This window comes from Vicia villosa, unplaced genomic scaffold (genome assembly GCF_029867415.1).
Source record: "Vicia villosa cultivar HV-30 ecotype Madison, WI unplaced genomic scaffold, Vvil1.0 ctg.000417F_1_1_1, whole genome shotgun sequence".
Lineage (NCBI taxonomy): Eukaryota > Viridiplantae > Streptophyta > Magnoliopsida > Fabales > Fabaceae > Vicia > Vicia villosa.
Genome location: NW_026705193.1, coordinates 339,384 through 361,421, shown reverse-complemented (window position 1 = coordinate 361,421; position 22,038 = coordinate 339,384). Strand labels below are relative to the sequence as shown.

Genomic DNA, 22,038 nt, shown 5'->3' with positions numbered 1-22,038 from the left:
TAAATCAACATCAGAGAAACCGAGACCGTTATTCACTGTTAGATTGGCAACACAATTTTCAAATTGATCGTCTGAAATCTCCTGTGGTACATGGGCAGCTTTCAGGAACTTCATCAGGGCCTTGGCATGAGCTTCTGAATATTTTAGCAAAGACAGCATTGAGATTTTTGAAGCAGTGTGCCCTAGTTGTTCGACAATATTGTAATCACTTTTGCAGATGATTTTCAATATTTCCTCCATTTCTTACTTCGACGGATCTTCAACAGTGACTTCCACCGGTACTTGAACTGGTTCAACTAGTGGCTCTTTGCCTCGAGCGTTGATATCTTGATTATGAACTGGTACTTGGACTGGATTAGTAACAACATTTGGAGAAATTTCTAGTGAAAAGATCCTTCCACTTCTCGTAATCTTACTAGTACCCACAATATTATCAACAGTTGGAGTAGTAAAATTCATGGCCTCTTCAGTCAATGTATCTTGCTTAACTACATGGATATAAACATTAGTGTCATAACTCCACGGGACAGCTTTGTCTGAGGAGTATGGAAATGGAGTCGGACTGGTAATGATTACCGATGCCACTTTGGGTGCAGCAGAAATTTTGAACGGGGTTTTGGTAGGGATTTTCAATGGTATGTTAGAAACCACTGAGACGTCCTCTATTCTCATCCCATTTGAAAAATCTTCGCATAAAACGTCCATAGAAGGGAGACTTTCAAACATAATGATACGACGATCCATCCACTTTTGAATTCCTATTTTCAGATTCTCACAACCATTGGGTAGGTGTGCACAATAAAACCAATCAGGGTCACAACCTGGAAAGAAACCAGCTCGGATTAGTTTTCTTTTGACTTCAAGGAGCGGAGTTGACAATTCTCTCACATCATAGATGTAAACAGTGTCTATGATAGCATTAACTGTCATGTCGTGTTTTGGCATAGGTGCAGTGATGACATTTGGAGTCTCTGGAGGATCGAACTCAATTTCCCCAGCATCTATCATGTCTTGTATTTTATTTTTCAGGGCCCAACAGTGATCTGCGTCATGCCCTGGACAGTTAGAATGGTATGCACATGTGGCATCGGGGCGATAACTCGGAGAGGAAGTGTTGACATTCTTTGGAGGGTCTTTCAATGTGATCAGATTTGCTTTTAACAAGTGCTGCAATGCTTGAGAGGTTGGCATATTGATTCTGGTGAAATTTCTTCTTGGTGCATCTGGTCGACGCGTATACTTCGGCGGTTGATCTTTTTGAGGTGCAGATGCGGAGATCAGAACAGCCCCTACAGATTGGTGATGCTCACTTTTGCGACCTTTCTGACTGTGCATTGTATTGACTTCATTTCTCCCACTGATGGGCCTCTTTGTAGTACCAGAGGAGGAGCCTATTTGAATTTTTCCATTTTGAATACCGCTTTCGACACGCTCTCCAGTTAATATCAGGTCAGTGAAACGTGATGATGAGCTTCCCAGCAAATGACTGTAGAAGGGGCCAGTTAAAATGCCCATGAACATGTCGACCAGCTCGCGATCAGATAAGGGTGGTTGAACCCTTCCTTCCAGATCTCTCCACTTTTGTGCATACCCTTTGAAACTTTCTTTTGGTGCCATAGACATGCCCCGTAGTTGAGTACGGGTTGGTGCAAGGTCAGCGTTATATTGATACTATTTGTAGAACGCAGCAGCCAAATCTTCCCAGGTGGGAACTTTTGCACTTTCCAGCTGGTAGTACCACTCGAGTTGTGTACCCGACAGACTTTCCTGGAAGAAATGAATCCATAATTTGTTATCTGCTGTATGAGGTAGTATCTTCCTCACATAGGACCTCAGATGTAGTTTTGGGCAAGAAACTACATCATACTTTGCAAAGACAGGAACTTTGAACTTTGGAGGAATAACAATATCTGAGACTAGTCCAAGATCTTTGAAGTCTAAACTAGGTATTTTTTGTATCTCCATAGCTTTCATGCGTTCTTCCAACTGCTGGTATTTGTCATCACCCTGTTCGTCTTCGGAATGATAATCTTCTTCGTTAGAAGAGAGAGAGAGAGAGAGTTTGGCAGAACCCTGGTTGTTGTGATTGTCTTCTCGATCACCTTCACCGACTATTTCAGGGATCAGCGCCTTTTTGGACCTCTTTGTTGCACCCCAAAATTTGCCCTCTTTATTTGAGCTATAAGTTAATAATGACGTTTATTTCGTCATTTCAAAATTGAAGAAAAATAATAAAGAGTTTTCATGGGTTTAAGAAGAAAGGCGTGAAAAATGGTTTAAACAGTGGAAATACGAGAAAAATTCGCAAGTCATATTTGGAAGGTGATATGAGCTTAGTTCCCGCGTTATCTTGACTATTTCGACGATGTCTACAACTTTCGTGTTCGGCTCGGAAGCTAATTCTTTGAAGAAGGTCGTCGAATTTGCAAATTACTTGAGGTTTCGCAGTGAAAAACGGTGCTGAATGTAGGATTTTCGGACAATAAAAAATTCATATCTCACAATCCGCTCGTCGGATTCGCTTGAAAATTTAACTGGAGGTTTGTGTCATCATTATCAAGATTTTATATGTTCGGACCGAAGACCAATTATGCACCAAAAATTCCCAGCATTTTGAAGAACGCTTTGATTTTTCAGTGAAAAGTATGTTTTCGAGTGTGTCGCACCGAGTTTGAAAATTCATAACTTCTTCGATTTTTATCGTATGAAGCCCATTCCGGTGGCATTTTCTTGGAAATTTCGTTAGCTTCGATTCTTCGTCACACATGCCAGGTCGGATTCTGAGCCGAAGATGAGGTTTTATCGAGTTCTTTGAGCGGTACGCGCAAAATTCTGCACAGTCGCGTTTGTTTGGACCGACGTTTCTCGTCATTCAAACGCGCGTATTTTCTTCGTCGCTTATCCGTTTGAGGCGATTCTCGCGGCTATGATCTACGATTTTAGTTACCTTCGAGTGGACGTTGGTTTCGTTCCGAGATTCAGAGCCGAACCGAGTTTCCTTAAAAACGAGCCAAAACAAGACGAACCGAGGGCAATTTAGACATTTCGCGTTGACAATATATAAACATTTTGCTCTTCACAAATCAAGGAGAACTCTCATAATCTCAACTCACCAATCTTCACAAACACATTCTCCCAATTCTCTCTCAATTCTCTTGAATCAAAACCACAAATTACATAAAACTTTCATCAATTCTCATCAAATTTTCTTCAAGATCAAGAACATGGATTGAAGATCAAGATCGAAGTTCGAATTTCTCTTCCTCTCTCCTCACAAGGCCGCGCGACATCCCTCTCTCTCGCTTCGGATTTCGTTTTCGTGATCGCGTTCGTGTCGTGTTCGCGTTCGTATCGTGTTCGTGTTCGCGCTTCGGTTTGGATCTTCATCCGGTAAGCTTTCGAATCTTGAATTAAGTGCTTAATTGTTGATTATATGTGAATTCAAATCTAGATCTACTTCTTGTTCTTGATTAATGGATGATTGATAATGATTGATCGGTGAATTTGTGTATTTTTGCTCGAAATTGATCGTGTTCATATGGATTATGGTTAGAATTGATGTTTCGTTGTTGATGAATTGTGTTATTCGTGTTCGGATCCGTGATTTGTTGGTGAATTTGTGTGTATAATTGTTGTTGATAATGTGTGTTGCTTGCGATGTACTCCACGTGTTTGTATAAATGCATGTGATGCAATGTTGCTTGATATTTGCTCTATTTGACGAGTCGCACTTAGCATAATTGTTAACACGTGGATTATTTGATGTGTGGATGCATGTAAATTGTGATTGTTGATGTTCGCTTGTGCTTAAATGGTACGTTTTGGATTGAGTGCGAATGGCTCCAAGGCCTTTAAAATGCTTAAAAATCTGTTTTTACACGCCAGGAACCGGGTTGTCCCAGGCGGGAACCGGTTCCCACTCTATCCAAAAATGCTGATTCTCTGGTTTTAGTACCAGGAACCGGGTTGTCCCTAGGTGGGAACCGGTTCCTGGCTTGCTAATTTTTTGTGTTCTCTGGTTTTTTGTATGGGGAACCGGGTTGTCCCTAGGTGGGAACCGGTTCCCAGCTTGCTTATTTTCTCATTCTCTGTGTTTTTGTACCAGGAACCGGGTTGTCCCTAGGTGGGAACCGGTTCCCAGTTTTCTAAAATGTTCATTCTCTGGTTTTTTGTATGGGGAACCGGGTTGTCCTATGTAGGAACCGGTTCCTGAGTGTAATTTTTTTTCATATTTCATTTTCTAACTTCAAACTTTCGTATCTTTTCACTCGTAACTCCGATTTGTGCGTTCTTTATATCGTTGGAAAGCTTGTGAAACGTGCTATCTCATGAGATGATTGATATTGATTGTTTGTTAAGTTCTCCATGTTTGTTTTTCCTTTTCATGTTGATCGTTTATCTTACATTTACATAACTTGTTCGTTTCTCTTCGCTTTATGGTAATAACGCAATTCCGATTGCGATATTTGTTATCTCTAACCTGTGTGCTAGTGTGCAAGGTGTTTGGACGGTCGCCGATTGATACTCATTGCTTGAGTATTCCGCTTCACTTGCGGAATACAATTCTATCTCATTTACTCGTGTCGTGCTCTCATCCTGGAGACATGCCTGTATTACTTTATATCTGCTTGTTTGGTTTGCTTGTTCCTCTTGCAGGTGTATTGTGATTATGCTTGACATACGAGTCGACATTTGTGTGCTTTGTGGCTAATCGGTATGCTGAATCGGTGTGCTGACTATTTGCTTTTGCTTTGCTAGCTCGCTCGCGGGATCCTTAGTTTCTTCGCTTCGCTTCTCCTCATTTTACGGATCATCATCCGTTCGGTATTGATTCCGTTCCATTTTATTATTCCCGCATTTTATCGCTTTCTCGCATCATCCTTTAACATGAGAAGTAGGACTTAGACATGCATCTGGCCAAGCCCTCGAAAGAGGCTCTGTTTTTGTTGGTGTGTTTACATTTGTGCTTTGCGGCAGGGAGTCACGGTGTAATAAGTCCTATATGGCACTCCGTTAAGTCCTCATGGAAGGCATGCGGTCAAGGGTCTGTAATCAACCCCCGCCTAGTCTCATCGAGTCTGTTTGGTATGCGCACGCCTCGCGTTGCTCGCTTCCGAACGTGCAAAAGATCTTGTTATCGAGTATGTCAGGAAAAGGGTTCATGTAGCCGGACCCCCGCCTTTCTTATAGCTCGCGTTGTTCGACGTTGATGCTCGGTGTACGCACGCACCGTTTTCCTTTATGATCCGTGACGGCTTGGTTGCTGAGAGGGGTCCGCCCTCTTGTCTATGGCCCGATCATTTTCGCGAGGTCTAATGCTTGGTTGACTTGGGTTGAGCTGCTCCCCTTGGCTATGGCGGGACCGCTTTTCTACCATTCGGTCAGTACCGTTGGTTTGTTTGCTTCACGAGCGGAGCTCGTTTGTGTGATATTATTGTGTGCTTCCCCTTTTTTCTCGTAGGTTGCTAGTTTAGTTAGACTTGTACCCTTTGTATGATAACATTAGGTTGCAAGCTTTCCCCCTTAGCTTAGGTATTCCTCATGCATTCTTTAAAACACAAACCACACTCTTTGATTTTCTTTTCTTAAGAGCTTGTTATTTCCGCTCCATTCCCAAGCGTAAGTCTCCAAAGGCCGAGCAGCGGAGTGTGAATGTAACTCGTTCACCTAAAAAACATAAAACAAACAAAATTAGTTAGCCGAGCTACGGTAGCTCTGATTCTGCAAAACAGATACGTAGGCAGCGGGGTAAGGCCCGTGCGAGCACAATCCTTTCTTTTCCCTACATTCTGCATTCATTTTAGTCCAGATTAGCGTAGATTTGTTACACACCCATAGATTTAGATACAAGCGTGGATACCATCGAGTACGATGGGCGCGAGGGGTGCTAATACCTTCCCCTCGCGTAACCGACTCCCTTACCCTTTTTCTCTGGTCGTGAGACCGTTGTTTTGTTTTGTGGTTTGCTGGCATTCCCTTCCTTTTCAGGATAAATATGTTAGTGGCGACTCTGTTAATTTTCGCGGTAGCGACAGCTGGCGACTCTGCTGGGGACGTCTCGACCTGTTGCTGGTCCGGACCTAGCGAGTCGATCCTAGCGCTTGTGTGTTTATCATTGGGTGTTTTTAGTGCTTTGCATATTTACCTGTTTGCATTGCATTCTATGTGCGCTTTTACTTTTCTGCATCATATTCTGGACTGTCTGGATCTCTGTCTGTTGGGTGGGTGTTTCAAGAGGTAAAAGGCCCAATACCCAGGCTATGAGTGATACCATAGGAACTAGGAATAGAGTGGCCGTGACGGACAGAAGGCGTATGCCTGATTGATCTGATCACGTATCCACGGGCAGAGCTTGGTGGAATGAGGCAATATCGTATGATAGAGCCTACATTCGATCCTCTGTTGGCTTTTTTGACCTACCTTGGCCTAGATTTACCCGTGAGTGGGGCGGGAATCAATCATTGCTTAACAGGTACATTGATGGTGACTTCGGATCTTGTTCGTGGGTTACCGCTGTTCTTGTTCATGGGTTACCGCTGTTCTTGTTTGAGTGTACTGTTGGTTCCTGTTCGTGGGGTACTATGGTTCTTGTTCGAGTGGTAATCTGTGTTCTGTTCCAGTGTGTTGTTGACTACGGGCTTTGGTTCTGTAGATTGACATTCCGTGTTCCGTGTGGTATACCATTTGGGGGCCGAACCTTTGGCTCTGTATTATGTGTGTTACCGGCAGTCCAGAATGCCCGGTGGGCGGCAACAAGTCCCACCACTTTGCATCATAGCATATTTATTTCCAAAAGAAACGCAAAAAAAAAGTATAATAATAAGCATTTGCATGTCATATTTTCAGGGATATTCAGGAGTTCACCCAAGTTGAAGATGGACATTCCCACTGATACTGTCAAGGAGCGTACAAGGCACACCAGAGCTTATAAGATTCCGGATATTGATGTTTCGGGGTTGATTGGTTTGAGTTCTCGGTTGGAAGGGGAGGTTCTTCGTGACTTCAATCATGATTATGGCAATTTGCTCTCCATCCTCAAGACATCTTTTGATCCAATGGCTTTGATCACCCTGTTTCAGTTCTATGATCCACAGTTGAGGTGTTTTACATTTCAGGATTATCAACTGGTGCCAACACTCGAGGAGTTTTCTTACATACTCAACATCCGAATCACTGATGATGTACCTTTCATTCGAGTTCCCGAGGTTGTGAGATTTGAAAAAATAGCTGAAGCTCTTCACATGGGTATAAAGGAGGTGGAAAGAAATTGGAAGTCATCGGGCGGTGTTTCTGGTTTCTATCTTTGCTTTTTGATCAGTAGGGCTGAGGATGCGGCGAAGAAGGAGCAGTGGGTTGATTTTAGTCGCTTGCTTGCTATCATGATTTATGGTATTGTTTTATTCCCTTCAAGAGAAAACTTTGTGAGTTTGGCGGCAATTTGTGTCTTTATGAACAAAAACCCCGTGCCAACGTTGCTTGCAGACGCTTATTTTTCGATCCATTCGAGAAGTAAGAAGGGAGGATATGTTGTTGGTTCTTGTCTTCCGTTGTTGTATCAGTGGTTCATGTTGCATTTGCCGGTGAGAGGACCTTTTGTGCTCAAGAAGAGTTCTCTTAAGTGGTCAGATAGGATTGTTAACCTCACATCTTATGACATCAGGTGGAACTATTGTGTGGGGAAGATTTGGAACATCATCACTAGTTGCGGTCAATATCCCAACGTTCCTCTCATGGGAACCAGAGGTTGCATTAGTTACAATCCCACACTCGCCTATCGTCAATTGGGATATGCAATGGAAAGGGCTCAGAATGATGTAGAAGCATTTGAATCAGTGTACTTTGCTGATGGTAAAGATCCTCTGGAGCTAGAAAAGATAGCGTATGCTTGGACCAAAGTTCACAAGAGAGATCAGAATACGTTGAGCAAGAAAGTTCCTATTGTTATGGGTCCTTACCGCAAGTGGGTTGAAGCAAGAGTGGCAAGTCTGTTGTTGCCATTTGCTAGGTCATGTCCATTGTATGAGCAACCTCCCGTGGTTTTATCTGATACCGTTGCGGCTGAACTCTATATTCAAACTGAAGCGGACAACATCAAACTAAGAGCAAAGGACAATGAGGTTGGCTTGGAGAGGTATTTTCAAGATCGCGAAAAGGCGGAATTGGCTCGTAAGCTCAAGCATGCGCAAGGTGAAGGTTCAAGCATGACACGTGCCCAAAGGCGATCTCATGAAAGCTTGTACCGAAAACAGCAGGAATGTGCGAAGTTGCGAAGGTCCGAAAGCAATAGCAAGAGAAGGATGCAGGATTCAGAACAACGGTTGATGGAAGAGAAAGCCAAGTCAGCTAGACTTGAAGAAGAGCTTGCAAGCTTCCGGTCCCAGCGGGGAGGAGATGGAGGAGCTCATTCTGTTGTCAGACGATCCTAGTGCTGCTGTGGTTGGGATTTGTTTGGTCTAGGGGTTTGATTTGATGTGTATTCTTGATGTTTGTCGCCCATGTCCAGGATTGTTGGATGGGGTCGCATTTTGTTGTTCTGGATTTCTTTTGTATGCCTTATAAGCACTTCGTGACACGGTTATGTGTTTTGTTTGTATGAACTCAAATTCTCGGTTATGTTTGAATGAAATATGCTCAGTTTGTTGAATTATTCTCGTGCGTGGATTATTGTTCGAATATATTCTGTATCAGGGTTTCTATGTCCTATCTGAGAGTGGGATGAACTCTTGGATACCTGAAAATTGACAAACATTTCATGCATATCATTCATATATCATACATGTCATATATTTGCAGGTTTTGCAGGTCTTATATCTCATGTCTTGCTGTTTTGTTACCAGAAGGAGTTCTAAGACGGCTAATCACCCGTATCCGACTAGGAGCAATCAGAGAAGGCAGATGGAACAGATTCAGGAACAAATGGCTGAGATGAGAGCTCAACTGACAGAGCAGATGAACGCGCAGATGGCGCAGTTTATGGAAGCATTGACTAATGTGACCAAGGGGCAGGATGACTTGCGAGTTCTCGTCGAGAATTCTAGAAGGAATGAGAATGAAGGACGCCAAGGGCTGTTTGAGGATGTATCTGGTAGGATTGATGATCACCATGATCCGAATGAGTTTGCTCGTATGGGAGGACACTATAATCCTTTCAACATCAGGGGTTTCCACCTCCACCTCCGTCTCGTCTGTTGGGAAGGAGAGATACTCAGAACCGTGGTAATCTGGATTTCGATGTTGAGAACTTTGATCAGCTATCAAGGCACAGTGCTGAGGGTGCGCATGATGAAGTTGAAAGGTATCGTCTGATTGAAGAACGTCTCAGAGCTGTTGAAGGCAAAGGGGTGTTAGGCATGGATATCAATGACTTGGGGTTGGTTCCTGGTGTGAGGATCCCGCCAAAATTCAAAGTTCCATCTTTTGACAAATACAATGGGGCGACTTGTCCTATGACTCATGTTAAGGCGTATTATCGAAAGATGTCGGTATACTCTGAGGATGAAGGTTTCCTGATGCACTTCTTCCAGGATAGTCTTGCTGGGGCTTCTTTGGAGTGGTATGTTCAGCTGGAGCGTACTCATATCCATTCCTGGAGAGATCTTGTGGAGGCTTTCATTAAGCATTATCAGTATAATGTTGACATGGCGCCGAATCGAACTCAACTTCAGAGTTTGGTTCAAGGTCCTAAAGATTCCTTCAAGGAGTATGCTCAAAAATGGCGTGAGTTAGCCGCAAGAGTTCAGCCACCAATGACTGAACGTGAGATGAGTGACATGTTTACCAGTACTTTGTCTGGACACTACTACTTGGCTTGTAGTGCTTCAGCAAACTTTTCTGAAATGGTGAGATATGGCGAGCGTGTTGAAATGGGCCTCAAGATGGGGAAAATTCAGTTGGGAGCTTCTTCTAACTCCACTGGTGGTAAGAAGCAAGCTGAAGGTTATGCCAGAAGGAAAGAAGGAAATGCTGATGCCATATATGGAAGAAGGGGTTCAGGGAGAAGCAATTCACATGTCAATGCTGTCATGATCCCAGTACCACAACAACAACATCAGCAGGGACAGCGTTCCAGTAATGATCGTTATCCTCCCAGGACTAGGCCTCACAGAAAGATTGACCCGATTCCTATGACCTATGCTCAGGTGCTGCAACATTTGCTTAAGATTGAAAAGATTACTTTGAGAGATGCTCCGAATGCTCCGGACACACAATCTCCGAATTACAATGCGAATGCACGATGTGCTTTTCATTCAGGTGCTGCTGGGCATGATACCGAGAGGTGTATTGCGTTAAAGAACAAAGTCCAAGATTTGTTGGACCAAAAGATTATTCAGTTCACTCCTACACCCAATATTGTCAATAATCCGATGCCTGCTCACGGAGGTTCGGGTGTGAATGCCATTGAGAGTGAAGAGATAAGGGTTGTATCTGAAGTGAGCTGTTTGAATTTTCCTCTTGTATCTGTGAAGCAACATCTGATTAATAGCGGTATCTTCCCGGGCTGTGGTGTTGATTGTGAGAATCGCAAAAGTCAACCTGAAGGTTGTGCTGATTTGAAAGGTATGGTACAAAAGCTGATTGATGAGGGTCCTCTTCAGTTCTATCGAAGGTTGAGAGGTGCGAAGAGTAAGGATGGTGAAGTGTCTGTGATCTCAATTCCTTATGATCCAGTTGTTCCAATATGTATCCAGGTGCCTATTCAGATACCTGTCAGTATCCCGTATGGGGAACAACCAACGGCGTTGATGATTACTGTGCCAGGGCCTATTCCATATGAGAGTGAGAAGGCCATCCCTTGGCATTATGGTTCAGACGTATATTACTATGGCACGAAGGAAGAAGGCGAGCCATCTAAAGAGAAGTTTGTTGAGGCCTCAGTTGCAAACACTGATAACTTCGCCGGTACTGGTAGGATCACTCGCAGTGGTAGGGTGTTCTCCCCCAGCTTGTTCAAAACAATGCAGATGCTTTGGCTAAGGCCAAATGAAAACAAGTAATGCCCGATGTCCAGAACTCTCCGATTCAGAGTGGGGCACCTGATAGTGCTGTGTCTTCTAAGGATGTGGAGGAATTATTGAGAATCATCAGGAAGTCTGATTACAAAGTTGATGAGCATGTGGGTCAGACCCAGTCAAAGATTTCCATCTTGCAACTGCTGATGTGTTCAGAAGGTCATAGAGATGCTCTCTTGCGAATTCTGAATGGTGCTTACGTCCCGCATGAAATATCTGTGAATCAGTTAGAGGCGGTGGCCAATAATATCTCCGTTGGGAACGGTTTGGGATTTACGGATTATGATCTTCCTCCAGAAGGGAGAAACCATAACAAGGCTTTGCATATTTCGATTGAGTGTAAGGGGACGACTTTGTCCCGTGTTTTGGTTGATACTGGGTCTTCTTTGAACGTGCTTCCCAAATCAGCTCTAATGAGAATTGACTATGCCGGTGTGGAGTTAAGGCCTAGTGAGTTGGTAGTGCGCGCCTTTGATGGTTCAAGGAGGTCTGTTTTCGGAGAGGTAGATCTACCAATCCAGATTGGTCCTCAGATCTTTACTACAACCTTTTATGTGATGGATATTCAACCTGCTTACTGTTGTCTGTTGGGACGACCGTGGATTCAAAGGCTGGTGCTGTGACATCCACTCTTCATCAGAAGTTGAAGTATCCGGTTGACGGTAAAGTGGTGACGGTCTGTGGTGAAGAAGATTACATCGTGAGTCACTTGTCTTCCTTCCGGTATGTGGAGATCGAAGGTGAAATACATGAGACGCCATTCCAAGCGTTTGAAGCTGTAAATGCTGTGAGAACTCCTCCTTATGAGATAACGAAGCCAGAAACGATTATGTCTTCTCTGAAAGACGCTCAGGTTGTTGTTGAGACTGGAAGAGTGGAAGGCTGGGGGCAAGTAATTGACGTGCGTCCCAAATTTGACAAGAATGGTCTCGGTTTCAGTCCTGGAAAGCATATTGCATCGCCCAAGCCTGATATCCTTAGCCCGATCAAGTTTGTGAGTGGGGGTGTCATTCAAGATGGCCAGGTTAATGCCATTGTCAATGGTGAAGAAGTGGATAGTGATTGTGATTTTGATAGCTGGATTCGTTCAAGTATTCCTGGGGAGATGCCTCGCAACTGGACAATTGAAGATGTCATTCAAGTCACACAAGCTCAGGAGTAAATTTCTTGTTTTTACTTTTCTTATCATGACATAATTCCTATGCTCTGCCCAAGGCGTAGTGAATCATTTGTAGGGCCATGCAGTTCGCATTTTCAAAGTTAATCATGAAATAAAAGGACGTTTTTGCATTCAAATGTTTTGCTCTTTGTCTTTCTTTTAACTTTTTCCTTTAAATGGCAATGTTTTTTTTGCACACACTTGCACATAGCTTAATAAAAATAAAACTAAAATAAAAACATCAATCATGCAGATGTTCCACTACCACGGATTTCATCGGTAACAGTTCCGCTATTGCTTATTATGATTTTGACAATCCGATCTACCAAGCCGAGGAGGAAGCTTATGAAGATTGTGATCTCCCCGATGAGTTGGACAGATTGTTGAAACAGGAAAAGAAAGCGATTCAGCCGCATCAAGAGGTAATCGAGATGGTAAATGTTGGTACTAAAGAGCAGGTCCGAGAAGTCAAGATAGGGGCTGCACTTGAGAATAGTGTGAAGCAGAGGCTTATTGTTATGTTGAAAGAGTATGCGGATATCTTTGCTTGGTCCTATGAGGATATGCCTGGTCTCGACACAGATATTGTGGTACATCGTCTACCTCTCAAGGAAGATAGTCCTCCTGTCAAACAGAAGCTTCGAAGGACTCGCCCAGATATGTCTGAGAAGATTAAGAAAGAGGTTGAGAAACAATTTGATGCTGGCTTTCTGCAAGTTGTGAATTACCCGCCGTGGGTCGCTAATATTGTTCCTGTACCTAAGAAGGACGGGAAAGTCAGGATGTGTGTTGACTACAGAGATCTTAATAGGGCGAGTCCAAAGGATGATTTTCCTCTTCCTCACATTGATGTGTTGGTAGATAATACTGCTCCTTTCAAAGTGTTTTCCTTCATGGATGGCTTCTCTGGGTACAATCAGATCAAGATGGCACCAGAAGACATGGAGAAAACAACGTTTATCACACCGTGGGGAACTTTCTGCTATAAAGTCATGCCTTTTGGGTTGAAAAACGTAGGGACAACGTATCAGCGCGCCATGGTGACTCTTTTTCACGACATGATTCACAAAGAGATTGAAGTGTATGTTGACGACATGATTGCAAAGTCTCACACTGAAGAAGAGCACTTGGTTCACTTGCAGAAGTTGTTTGAAAGGCTTCGGGAATTCAGACTGAGGTTGAATCCGAACAAATGCACTTTTGGAGTGCGATCCGGAAAGTTGTTGGGCTTTGTTGTTAGTGGAAAAGGTATTGAGGTCGATCCTGCGAAAATAAAAGCTATACAAGAGATGCCTGAGCCGAGAACAGAAAAAGAGGTTCGTGGTTTCTTAGGGAGATTGAACTACATTGCTAGATTCATCTCTCATCTTACGGCCACTTGTGAACCAATATTCAAATTACTAAGAAAAGATCAGACGGCCAGGTGGAATAACGATTGTCAAAAAGCATTCGAAAAAGTGAAAGAGTATCTGCAGGAACCTCCGATACTAATGCCTCCAGTTCCAGGAAGGCCTTTGATTATGTACCTCACAGTTCTTGAAAATTCAATGGGATGTGTGCTGGGTCAACATGACGAGTCTGGCCGAAAAGAGCATGCAATATACTACCTTAGCAAAAAGTTTACCGACTGTGAATCCCGATACTCACTGCTCGAGAAAACTTGCTGTGCTTTGGTGTGGGCTGCTCGCCGGCTGAGGCAGTATATGTTGGTTCACACCACCTTATTGATTTCCAAGATGGATCCTATCAAGTATGTTTTTGAGAAGCCCGCTCTTTCCGGAAGAGTAGCCAGGTGGCAAATGATTTTGACTGAATATGATATCCAGTATACTACCCAGAAAGCTATCAAAGGTAGTGTGTTGGCGGATTATCTTGCGCATCAGCCGGTCGAAGATTATGAACCGATGAAGTTTGAATTCCCCGATGAGGATGTGTTGTACATCAGAGATTGTAACATTCCCGGACCAGAGGAAGGACCCGAACCGGGATCGCGATGGACGCTCGTGTTCGATGGTGCCTCTAATGCACTCGGGAATGGTGTTGGAGCTGTAATTACTTCTCCATCAGGTTTTCATATTCCGTTTACAGCCAGAATCTGTTTTGATTGCACTAATAACATGGCTGAATATGAAGCCTGCATTTATGGTATCGAAGCTGCGATTGATTTGCGAATCAAGTACTTGAAAGTTTATGGGGATTCCAATCTTGTCATTAGCCAGATCAATGGAGATTGGGAAACTCGCCATCAGAATCTGATTCCATACAGGGAGCATGTGATGAGACTCATTCCGTATTTTGATGAGATCACATTCGAGCATATTTCTAGAGAAGAGAACAATCTTGCTGATGCTCTCGCTACCTTGGCTTCCATGTTCAAAGTGAAATGGGCCAACGAAGCGCCTAACATCACCATCAATAGGTTGGATGAGCCGGCATTCTGCTTTGAGGCTGATGTTGAACTGGATGGAAATCCCTGGTATCATGATATAAAAAAGTTCCTCGAAACTCAAGAGTATCCTCCCGAAGCGTCGGTGACTGATAAGAAGTTTCTGAGAAGGTTTGCAGCTAAGTTTTACCTCAACGGTGGTGTATTGTACAAGAGGCATCATGACGGTGTGTTGCTCCGATGTGTTGTGAAGGAAGAAGCTTCGAAAATCATAGAGGAAATGCACGAAGGTGAGTTTGGTACCCATTCAAGTGGGCATACAATGGCTAAGAAGATCTTGAGGGCTGGTTACTATTGGTCCACTATGGAAACTGATTGTCATAACCATGTCAGAATTTGTCACAAGTGCCAGATTTATGCTGACAAAGTGCACGTGCCGCCTGTGCCGTTGAATGTTTTGACTTCTCCGTGGCCTTTTGCAATGTGGGGCATTGATATGATTGGAGAGATTAAGCCTACTGCTTCTAATGGGCATCGCTTCATTTTGGTTGCCATCGATTATTTCACCAAGTGGGTTGAAGCCGCATCTTATGCGAATGTCACCAAGCAAGTGATTACTCGCTTTATCAAGCACAACATAATATGCCGTTATGGGATTCCTGAGAAGATCATTACTGATAATGGATCAAATCTCAATAACAAGATGATGAAGGAGCTTTGCGAGTCCTTCAAGATCAAGCATCACAATTCTTCTCCGTACCGTCCAAAGATGAATGGCGCTGTTGAAGCGGCCAACAAGAACATTAAGAAGATTGTGCAGAAGATGGTAGTGACCTACCGAGATTGGCACGAGATGTTGCCTTTCGCCTTGCATGGCTATCGCACCTCTGTGCGTACATCGACTGGGGCAACTCCTTTCTCACTTGTTTATGGCATGGAAGCGGTATTGCCTGTTGAAGTTGAGATTCCTTCCTTGAGGATTATGAAAGACGTCGAGCTTGACGAGTCAGAATGGGTACAAAATCGGATGGATCAGTTGAACCTCATTGATGAAAAACGCTTAGCGGCCATCGGACATGGTCAGGTGTACCAAAAGAAGATGAGGAAAGCTTTTGACAAGCGGGTGCGACCCCAAAGCTACAAGCCAGGTGATCTGGTACTCAAAAGAATCATTCTCCCTCAAGGCGATCCTCGAGGCAAGTGGACTCCGACGTATGAAGGCCCCTTTGTTGTGCAGAAAGTATTCTCTGGCGGCGCCATGATGCTTGCAACAATGGATGGCGAGAACTTTCCGCACCCTGTGAACGCAGATGTAGTCAAAAAATACTTCGCATAGACCTGATAAAAAAAAAAGAAAAAAAAGAAAGAAAAAAAAGAAGAAAAAAAAAAGAGAAAAGAAAATGAATCAGGCAAAAGAATGAAAAAGAAACAAATATACCCGCTAAGTTGAAAACCCGAAAGGGCGGCTTAGGCAAAAAAGGGACAAAAGCGAACGACTACATCTCGCATGCCACCATGGCAATCACTCTTCATACATGCTTAGGGCTCCCGACCGAGGGATAAGCAAGACTCCGTGTTCTTGAGTTTGCACCTGGCAACTCAAATCCCTAAAGCATTCTCCAATTCCAATCGTCGTGTTTAGGGCTCCCGACCGAGGGATAAGCAAGACTCCGTGTTCTTGAGTTTGCACCTGGCAACTCAAATCCCTAAAGCATTCTCTAATTCCAATCGTCGTGTTTAGGGCTCCCGACCGAGGGATAAGCAAGACTCCGTGTTCTTGAGTTTGCACCTGGCAACTCAAATCCCTAAAGCACCCACCAAACCCCGTCGGGTCCACAAGTTCGGTGACATTATCAGATCGGGCAGTGATCAATCCTAATGAGTACGGTCTTCCAAAGCAAGGAGATGAGAACGTCGAGATTATAAAAGTGATAGCGGGATCGAAACTAATGGATATCCGTTTCACATTGCCATTTCTATTGTATTCAAAAATTGTGTGGTTACCTCTTACTAGGAACTACTTCTGAAAATTGTATGCCTTTCTTACGAGCGCTTTCGTTCTCAATTAATAAAGATCTTTCTATCTTAAACAGCTGTTTTCTTTTACTGTTTTGTTTGCATAAAACGTCCTGAGTTTGTGTTAAACTTTGCATATGAAAACTGCATTGCTTTTACAATACATGATTAGAAATGATAAAAAACCTTGAATTTGCTTCGAAGTCTTGTGTAACCAAGATGCCATGCTATATCTTGGGGCGTCTTCATGTGTTTACCTCGCAGGTACCATCCTTTCAAGTATGCTATGTCTGCGCGTTGGTGGATATATCCAAACAGGAGGTTCTCACTCCCCAACTAAGCGCATCTTAATGAAATTTCCTCATTCTCTCCAGCTGAGTGCGCACGAAGGAGATTTCTTCATTTCATATCCTCAGCAAAGCACATCTCAATGCAAACTCCGTGTTTCAGAAGCCTTATTCCCCGGTGGAATATCTTCTCCCCAAGTTGAATCATGATTGAATGGTATCTGATTCCCTAGTAAGCTCTTAATGAGGTTCCTTGCCCGAGTTCCTCATTCTCCCCAGTAGAGCGTTTCTCTCCCCAACAGATTAACCTGTTTTCCCCAGGAGAGTCATCTTATTCCCCAGCGGACTGCTTCTCTCCCTAACAGGGTGACCTATTTTCCCCACAAGAGTCATCTTATGCCCCAGTGGAGTTGTCTTAACAAAAGGTTCTTATGCTAAGTTCCTTATCCCCAGCGGATTTCTCGTATCCCTAGCGGATCGATGTGCGGAAGTATTCATCTTCCCCGCTGAGTTCTCTCCTCAGCAGAGGTTCGCATGCATCCTCAGCAGAATCTGCATCCTTCGAGGATTTCCCCAGCGGAATACTTTATCCCCTAGCAAGTCTGTCACTCCTCACCAGAGTTATCTTCATGACTTGCTCTTATCTCCACATCCCCAGTGTTTCGAAGATTGGCTTCCCCAGCAAGGTTCGCCAGGATATTCCCCGAGTTCAGTGGGATGCTCTTATCCTCAAGCAGGATTCATTCCCCAAGCAGAGCTCGCATCCAGATTTGATCGTCTCCAGCAGATTTCTGATCCATCTTTGCCAGCTCGCAGTTTGTGACTTCTGGTCACTCATCTTGTCCTCCCCGCAGAGTTCCATGCTCTCTCCAGGACTTCTTCAGCAAATCAGTGCTCCTCCGCTGTTTCCCCAAGCAGCGTCTGAATCATGCATCATTTGCATAGCATTCTCAAAAGCGTGTAGCGTCTTCCTTCTCGGGAACGTTATTCCATACACATTCATACATGCATCATGCATAAATCATATCATGTCTGTCTCTTTTCTGCAGGAAAGTTACCCAGATTTCAAATGCTCCCCAGAGAGCAATATTCGCCTAGTCATTACAGGCGCTTATCCTGATGCTTTGTCATGCAGAAGAGGATTGTTCTACTTATTTTCTGACGCAGTTCAGATCAGTTCAAAGACATTCCTATTCCCGATGTCCCCAGATCGGTGGAAGATATTTGTTCCTATCCTGATATTCAGATTAGTTGAAGGAACCGCCTCCGGATCTCTATAGATCTTCCGAAGGAGCAAGCCCTCTGATACATCAGATCAGTTGGAAATATCTACTCCCTGACGATTTAGTTCGTTCAGAAGAAGAAACTCGTTTGCCCAGTCCTGATACCTTACTATCAGTTGAGGATGTTTTCTTTACCCGGCGTACACAGTTCGGAAGAAACATCCGTTCCTATCCTAATATCCAGTTTCAGATTAGTTGAAGGAACCGCCTCCGGATCCCCGAGATCTTACTAAGGAGCAAGCCACTGATATCATCAGATCAGATGGAGATGTTTGCCTGATCGACTTTGTCCTTCAGATGAAGATTGTCCTACTTATTTTCTAGCATCATGTCTAGATCAGTTTAAAGGCATTCTTTCCCCGGCGTACACAGTTCGGAAGAGATATTGTTCTTATCCTGATTACCAGTTCAGTTGAAAGAACCGCCTCCGGATCCCCGTGGTCTTACGAAGGAGCTAGCCGCTAATTCCCAGATTAGTTGGAATATCTACCTGATGATTTAATTGCATCAGAAGAGATGTCTGCCCAGATTCCCAGATCATGATTCCCAGATCAGAGATACCTATTACCCGTTGATGTCCGATTCAACCGATGTATCTCCCTCGATTCCCAGATCGACTTAAGACATCTATCCCGATGCAAGTTCGGAGACATCTGCTATGTTTGATACTCAGATCATTCGAGATGTTCCTTCTCTTGATAACCAGATCATTTGAAGTGTTTCCCCTGCCTGTGGGTGCCCGTTCCTCCTTTTTCACAAGTTGGAGCATATTTATTATCCGGATCAATTGAAGTTTTTTCTCCTCGCCTGCGGGGTGGTACATTCCTTCTTCATTGCAAGTTGGAATCTTCTATTGATCAAGAGTGCAAATTTTCGAGTTCATTCTGGTATTCAATCTCCTTCCACCTCAACGGTTCGAAACTTTCGTTTCTCACTCGTCAGGTTCAAGAAGTTTGAATAGGGGCAGCTGTTGCACCCCAAAATTTGCCCTCTTTATTTGAGCTATAAGTTAATAATGACGTTTATTTCGTCATTTCAAAATTGAAGAAAAATAATAAAGATTTTTCATGGGTTTAAGAAGAAAGGCGTGAAAAATGGTTTAAACAGTGGAAATACGAGAAAAATTCGCAAGTCATATTTGGAAGGTGATATGAGCTTAGTTCCCGCGTTATCTTGACTGTTTCGACGATGTCTACAACTTTCGTGTTCGGCTCGGAAGCTAATTCTTTGAAGAAGGTCGTCGAATTTGCAAATTACTTGAGGTTTCGCAGTGAAAAACGGTGCTGAATGTAGGATTTTCGGACAATAAAAAATTCATATCTCACAATCCGCTCGTCGGATTCGCTTGAAAATTTAACTGGAGGTTCGTGTCATCATTATCAAGATTTTATATGTTCGGACCGAAGACCAATTATGCACCAAAAATTCCCAGCATTTTGAAGAACGCTTTGATTTTTCAGTGAAAAGTATGTTTTCGAGTGTGTCGCACCGAGTTTGAAAATTCATAACTTCTTCGATTTTTATCGTATGAAGCCCATTCCGGTGGCATTTTCTTGGAAATTTCGTTAGCTTCGATTCTTCGTCACACATGCCAGGTCGGATTCTGAGCCGAAGATGAGGTTTTATCGAGTTCTTTGAGCGGTACGCGCAAAATTCTGCACAGTCGCGTTTGTTTGGACCGACGTTTCTCGTCATTCAAACGCGCGTATTTTCTTCGTCGCTTATCCGTTTGAGGCGATTCTCGCGGCTATGATCTACGATTTTAGTCACCTTCGAGTGGACGTTGGTTTCGTTCCGAGATTCAGAGCCGAACCGAGTTTCCTTAAAAACGAGCCAAAACAAGACGATCCGAGGGCAATTTAGACATTTCGCGTTGACAATATATAAACATTTTGCTCTTCACAAATCAAGGAGAACTCGCATAATCTCAACTCACCAATCTTCACAAACACATTCTCCCAATTCTCTCTCAATTCTCTTGAATCAAAACCACAAATTACATAAAACTTTCATCAATTCTCATCAAATTTTCTTCAAGATCAAGAACATGGATTGAAGATCAAGATCGAAGTTCGAATTTCTCTTCCTCTCTCCTCACAAGGCCGCGCGACATCCCTCTCTCTCGCTTCGGATTTCGTTTTCGTGCTCGCGTTCGTGTCGTGTTCGCGTTCGTATCGTGTTCGTGTTCGCGCTTCGGTTTGGATCTTCATCCGGTAAGCTTTCGAATCTTGAATTAAGTGCTTAATTGTTGATTATATGTGAATTCAAATCTAGATCTACTTCTTGTTCTTGATTAATGGATGATTGATAATGATTGATCGGTGAATTTGTGTATTTTTGCTCGAAATTGATCGTGTTCATATGGATTATGGTTAGAATTGATGTTTCGTTGTTGATGAATTGTGTTATTCGTGTTCGGATCCGTGATTTGTTGGTGAATTTGTGTGTATAATTGTTGTTGATAATGTGTGTTGCTTGCGATGTACTCCACGTGTTTGTATAAATGCATGTGATGCAATGTTGCTTGATATTTGCTCTATTTGACGAGTCGCACTTAGCATAATTGTTAACACGTGGATTATTTGATGTGTGGATGCATGTAAATTGTGATTGTTGATGTTCGCTTGTGCTTAAATGGTACGTTTTGGATTTAGTGCGAATGGCTCCAAGGCCTTTAAAATGCTTAAAAATCTATTTTTACACGCCAGGAACCGGGTTGTCCCAGGCGGGAACCGGTTCCCACTCTATCCAAAAATGCTGATTCTCTGGTTTTAGTACCAGGAACCGGGTTGTCCCTAGGTGGGAACCGGTTCCTGGCTTGCTAATTTTTTGTGTTCTCTGGTTTTTTGTATGGGGAACCGGGTTGTCCCTAGGTGGGAACCGGTTCCCAGCTTGCTTATTTTCTCATTCTCTGTGTTTTTGTACCAGGAACCGGGTTGTCCCTAGGTGGGAACCGGTTCCCAGTTTTCTAAAATGTCCATTCTCTGGTTTTTTGTATGGGGAACCGGGTTGTCCTATGTAGGAACCGGTTCCTGAGTGTAATTTTTTTTCATATTTCATTTTCTAACTTCAAACTTTCGTATCTTTTCACTCGTAACTCCGATTTGTGCGTTCTTTATATCGTTGGAAAGCTTGTGAAACGTGCTATCTCATGAGATGATTGATATTGATTGTTTGTTAAGTTCTCCATGTTTGTTTTTCCTTTTCATGTTGATCGTTTATCTTACATTTACATAACTTGTCCGTTTCTCTTCGCTTTATGGTAATAACGCAATTCCGATTGCGATATTTGTTATCTCTAACCTGTGTGCTAGTGTGCAAGGCGTTTGGACGGTCGCCGATTGATACTCATTGCTTGAGTATTCCGCTTCACTTGCGGAATACAATTCTATCTCATTTACTCGTGTCGTGCTCTCATCCTGGAGACATGCCTGTATTACTTTATATCTGCTTGTTTGGTTTGCTTGTTCCTCTTGCAGGTGTATTGTAATTATGCTTGACATACGAGTCGACATTTGTGTGCTTTGTGGCTAATCGGTGTGCTGAATCGGTGTGCTGACTATTTGCTTTTGCTTTGCTAGCTCGCTCGCGGGATCCTTAGTTTCTTCGCTTCGCTTCTCCTCATTTTACGGATCATCATCCGTTTGGTATTGATTCCGTTCCATTTTATTATTCCCGCATTTTATCGCTTTCTCGCATCATCCTTTAACATGAGAAGTAGGACTTAGACATGCATCTGGCCAAGCCCTCGAAAGAGGCTCTGTTTTTGTTGGTGTGTTTACATTTGTGCTTTGCGGCAGGGAGTCACGGTGTAATAAGTCCTATATGGCACTCCGTTAAGTCCTCATGGAAGGCATGCGGTCAAGGGTCTGTAATCAACCCCCTCCTAGTCTCATCG

General features: G+C 43.4%; 2 protein-coding genes across 2 annotated transcripts; both read left to right on the top strand.

Moving 5' to 3' along the window:
- Positions 1-6,875: 6,875 nt before the first annotated feature.
- LOC131627964 (uncharacterized) lies at positions 6,876-8,426 on the top strand. Its single transcript, XM_058898819.1, has one exon. It carries the CDS (start codon positions 6,876-6,878, stop codon positions 8,424-8,426), a length of 1,551 nt encoding a protein of 516 aa, XP_058754802.1.
- A 1,050-nt stretch (positions 8,427-9,476) lies between these two features.
- On the top strand, positions 9,477-10,994 carry LOC131627963 (uncharacterized). The gene has a single exon (XM_058898818.1). It carries the CDS (start codon positions 9,477-9,479, stop codon positions 10,992-10,994), a length of 1,518 nt encoding a protein of 505 aa, XP_058754801.1.
- Positions 10,995-22,038: the final 11,044 nt, after the last annotated feature.

Excerpts from the sequence above, each read along its gene's own strand:
- LOC131627964 (XM_058898819.1), top strand. The coding sequence starts at position 6,876 with ATGGACATTCCCACTGATACTGTCAAGGAGCGTACAAGGCACACCAGA.
- LOC131627963 (XM_058898818.1), top strand. The coding sequence starts at position 9,477 with ATGTCGGTATACTCTGAGGATGAAGGTTTCCTGATGCACTTCTTCCAG.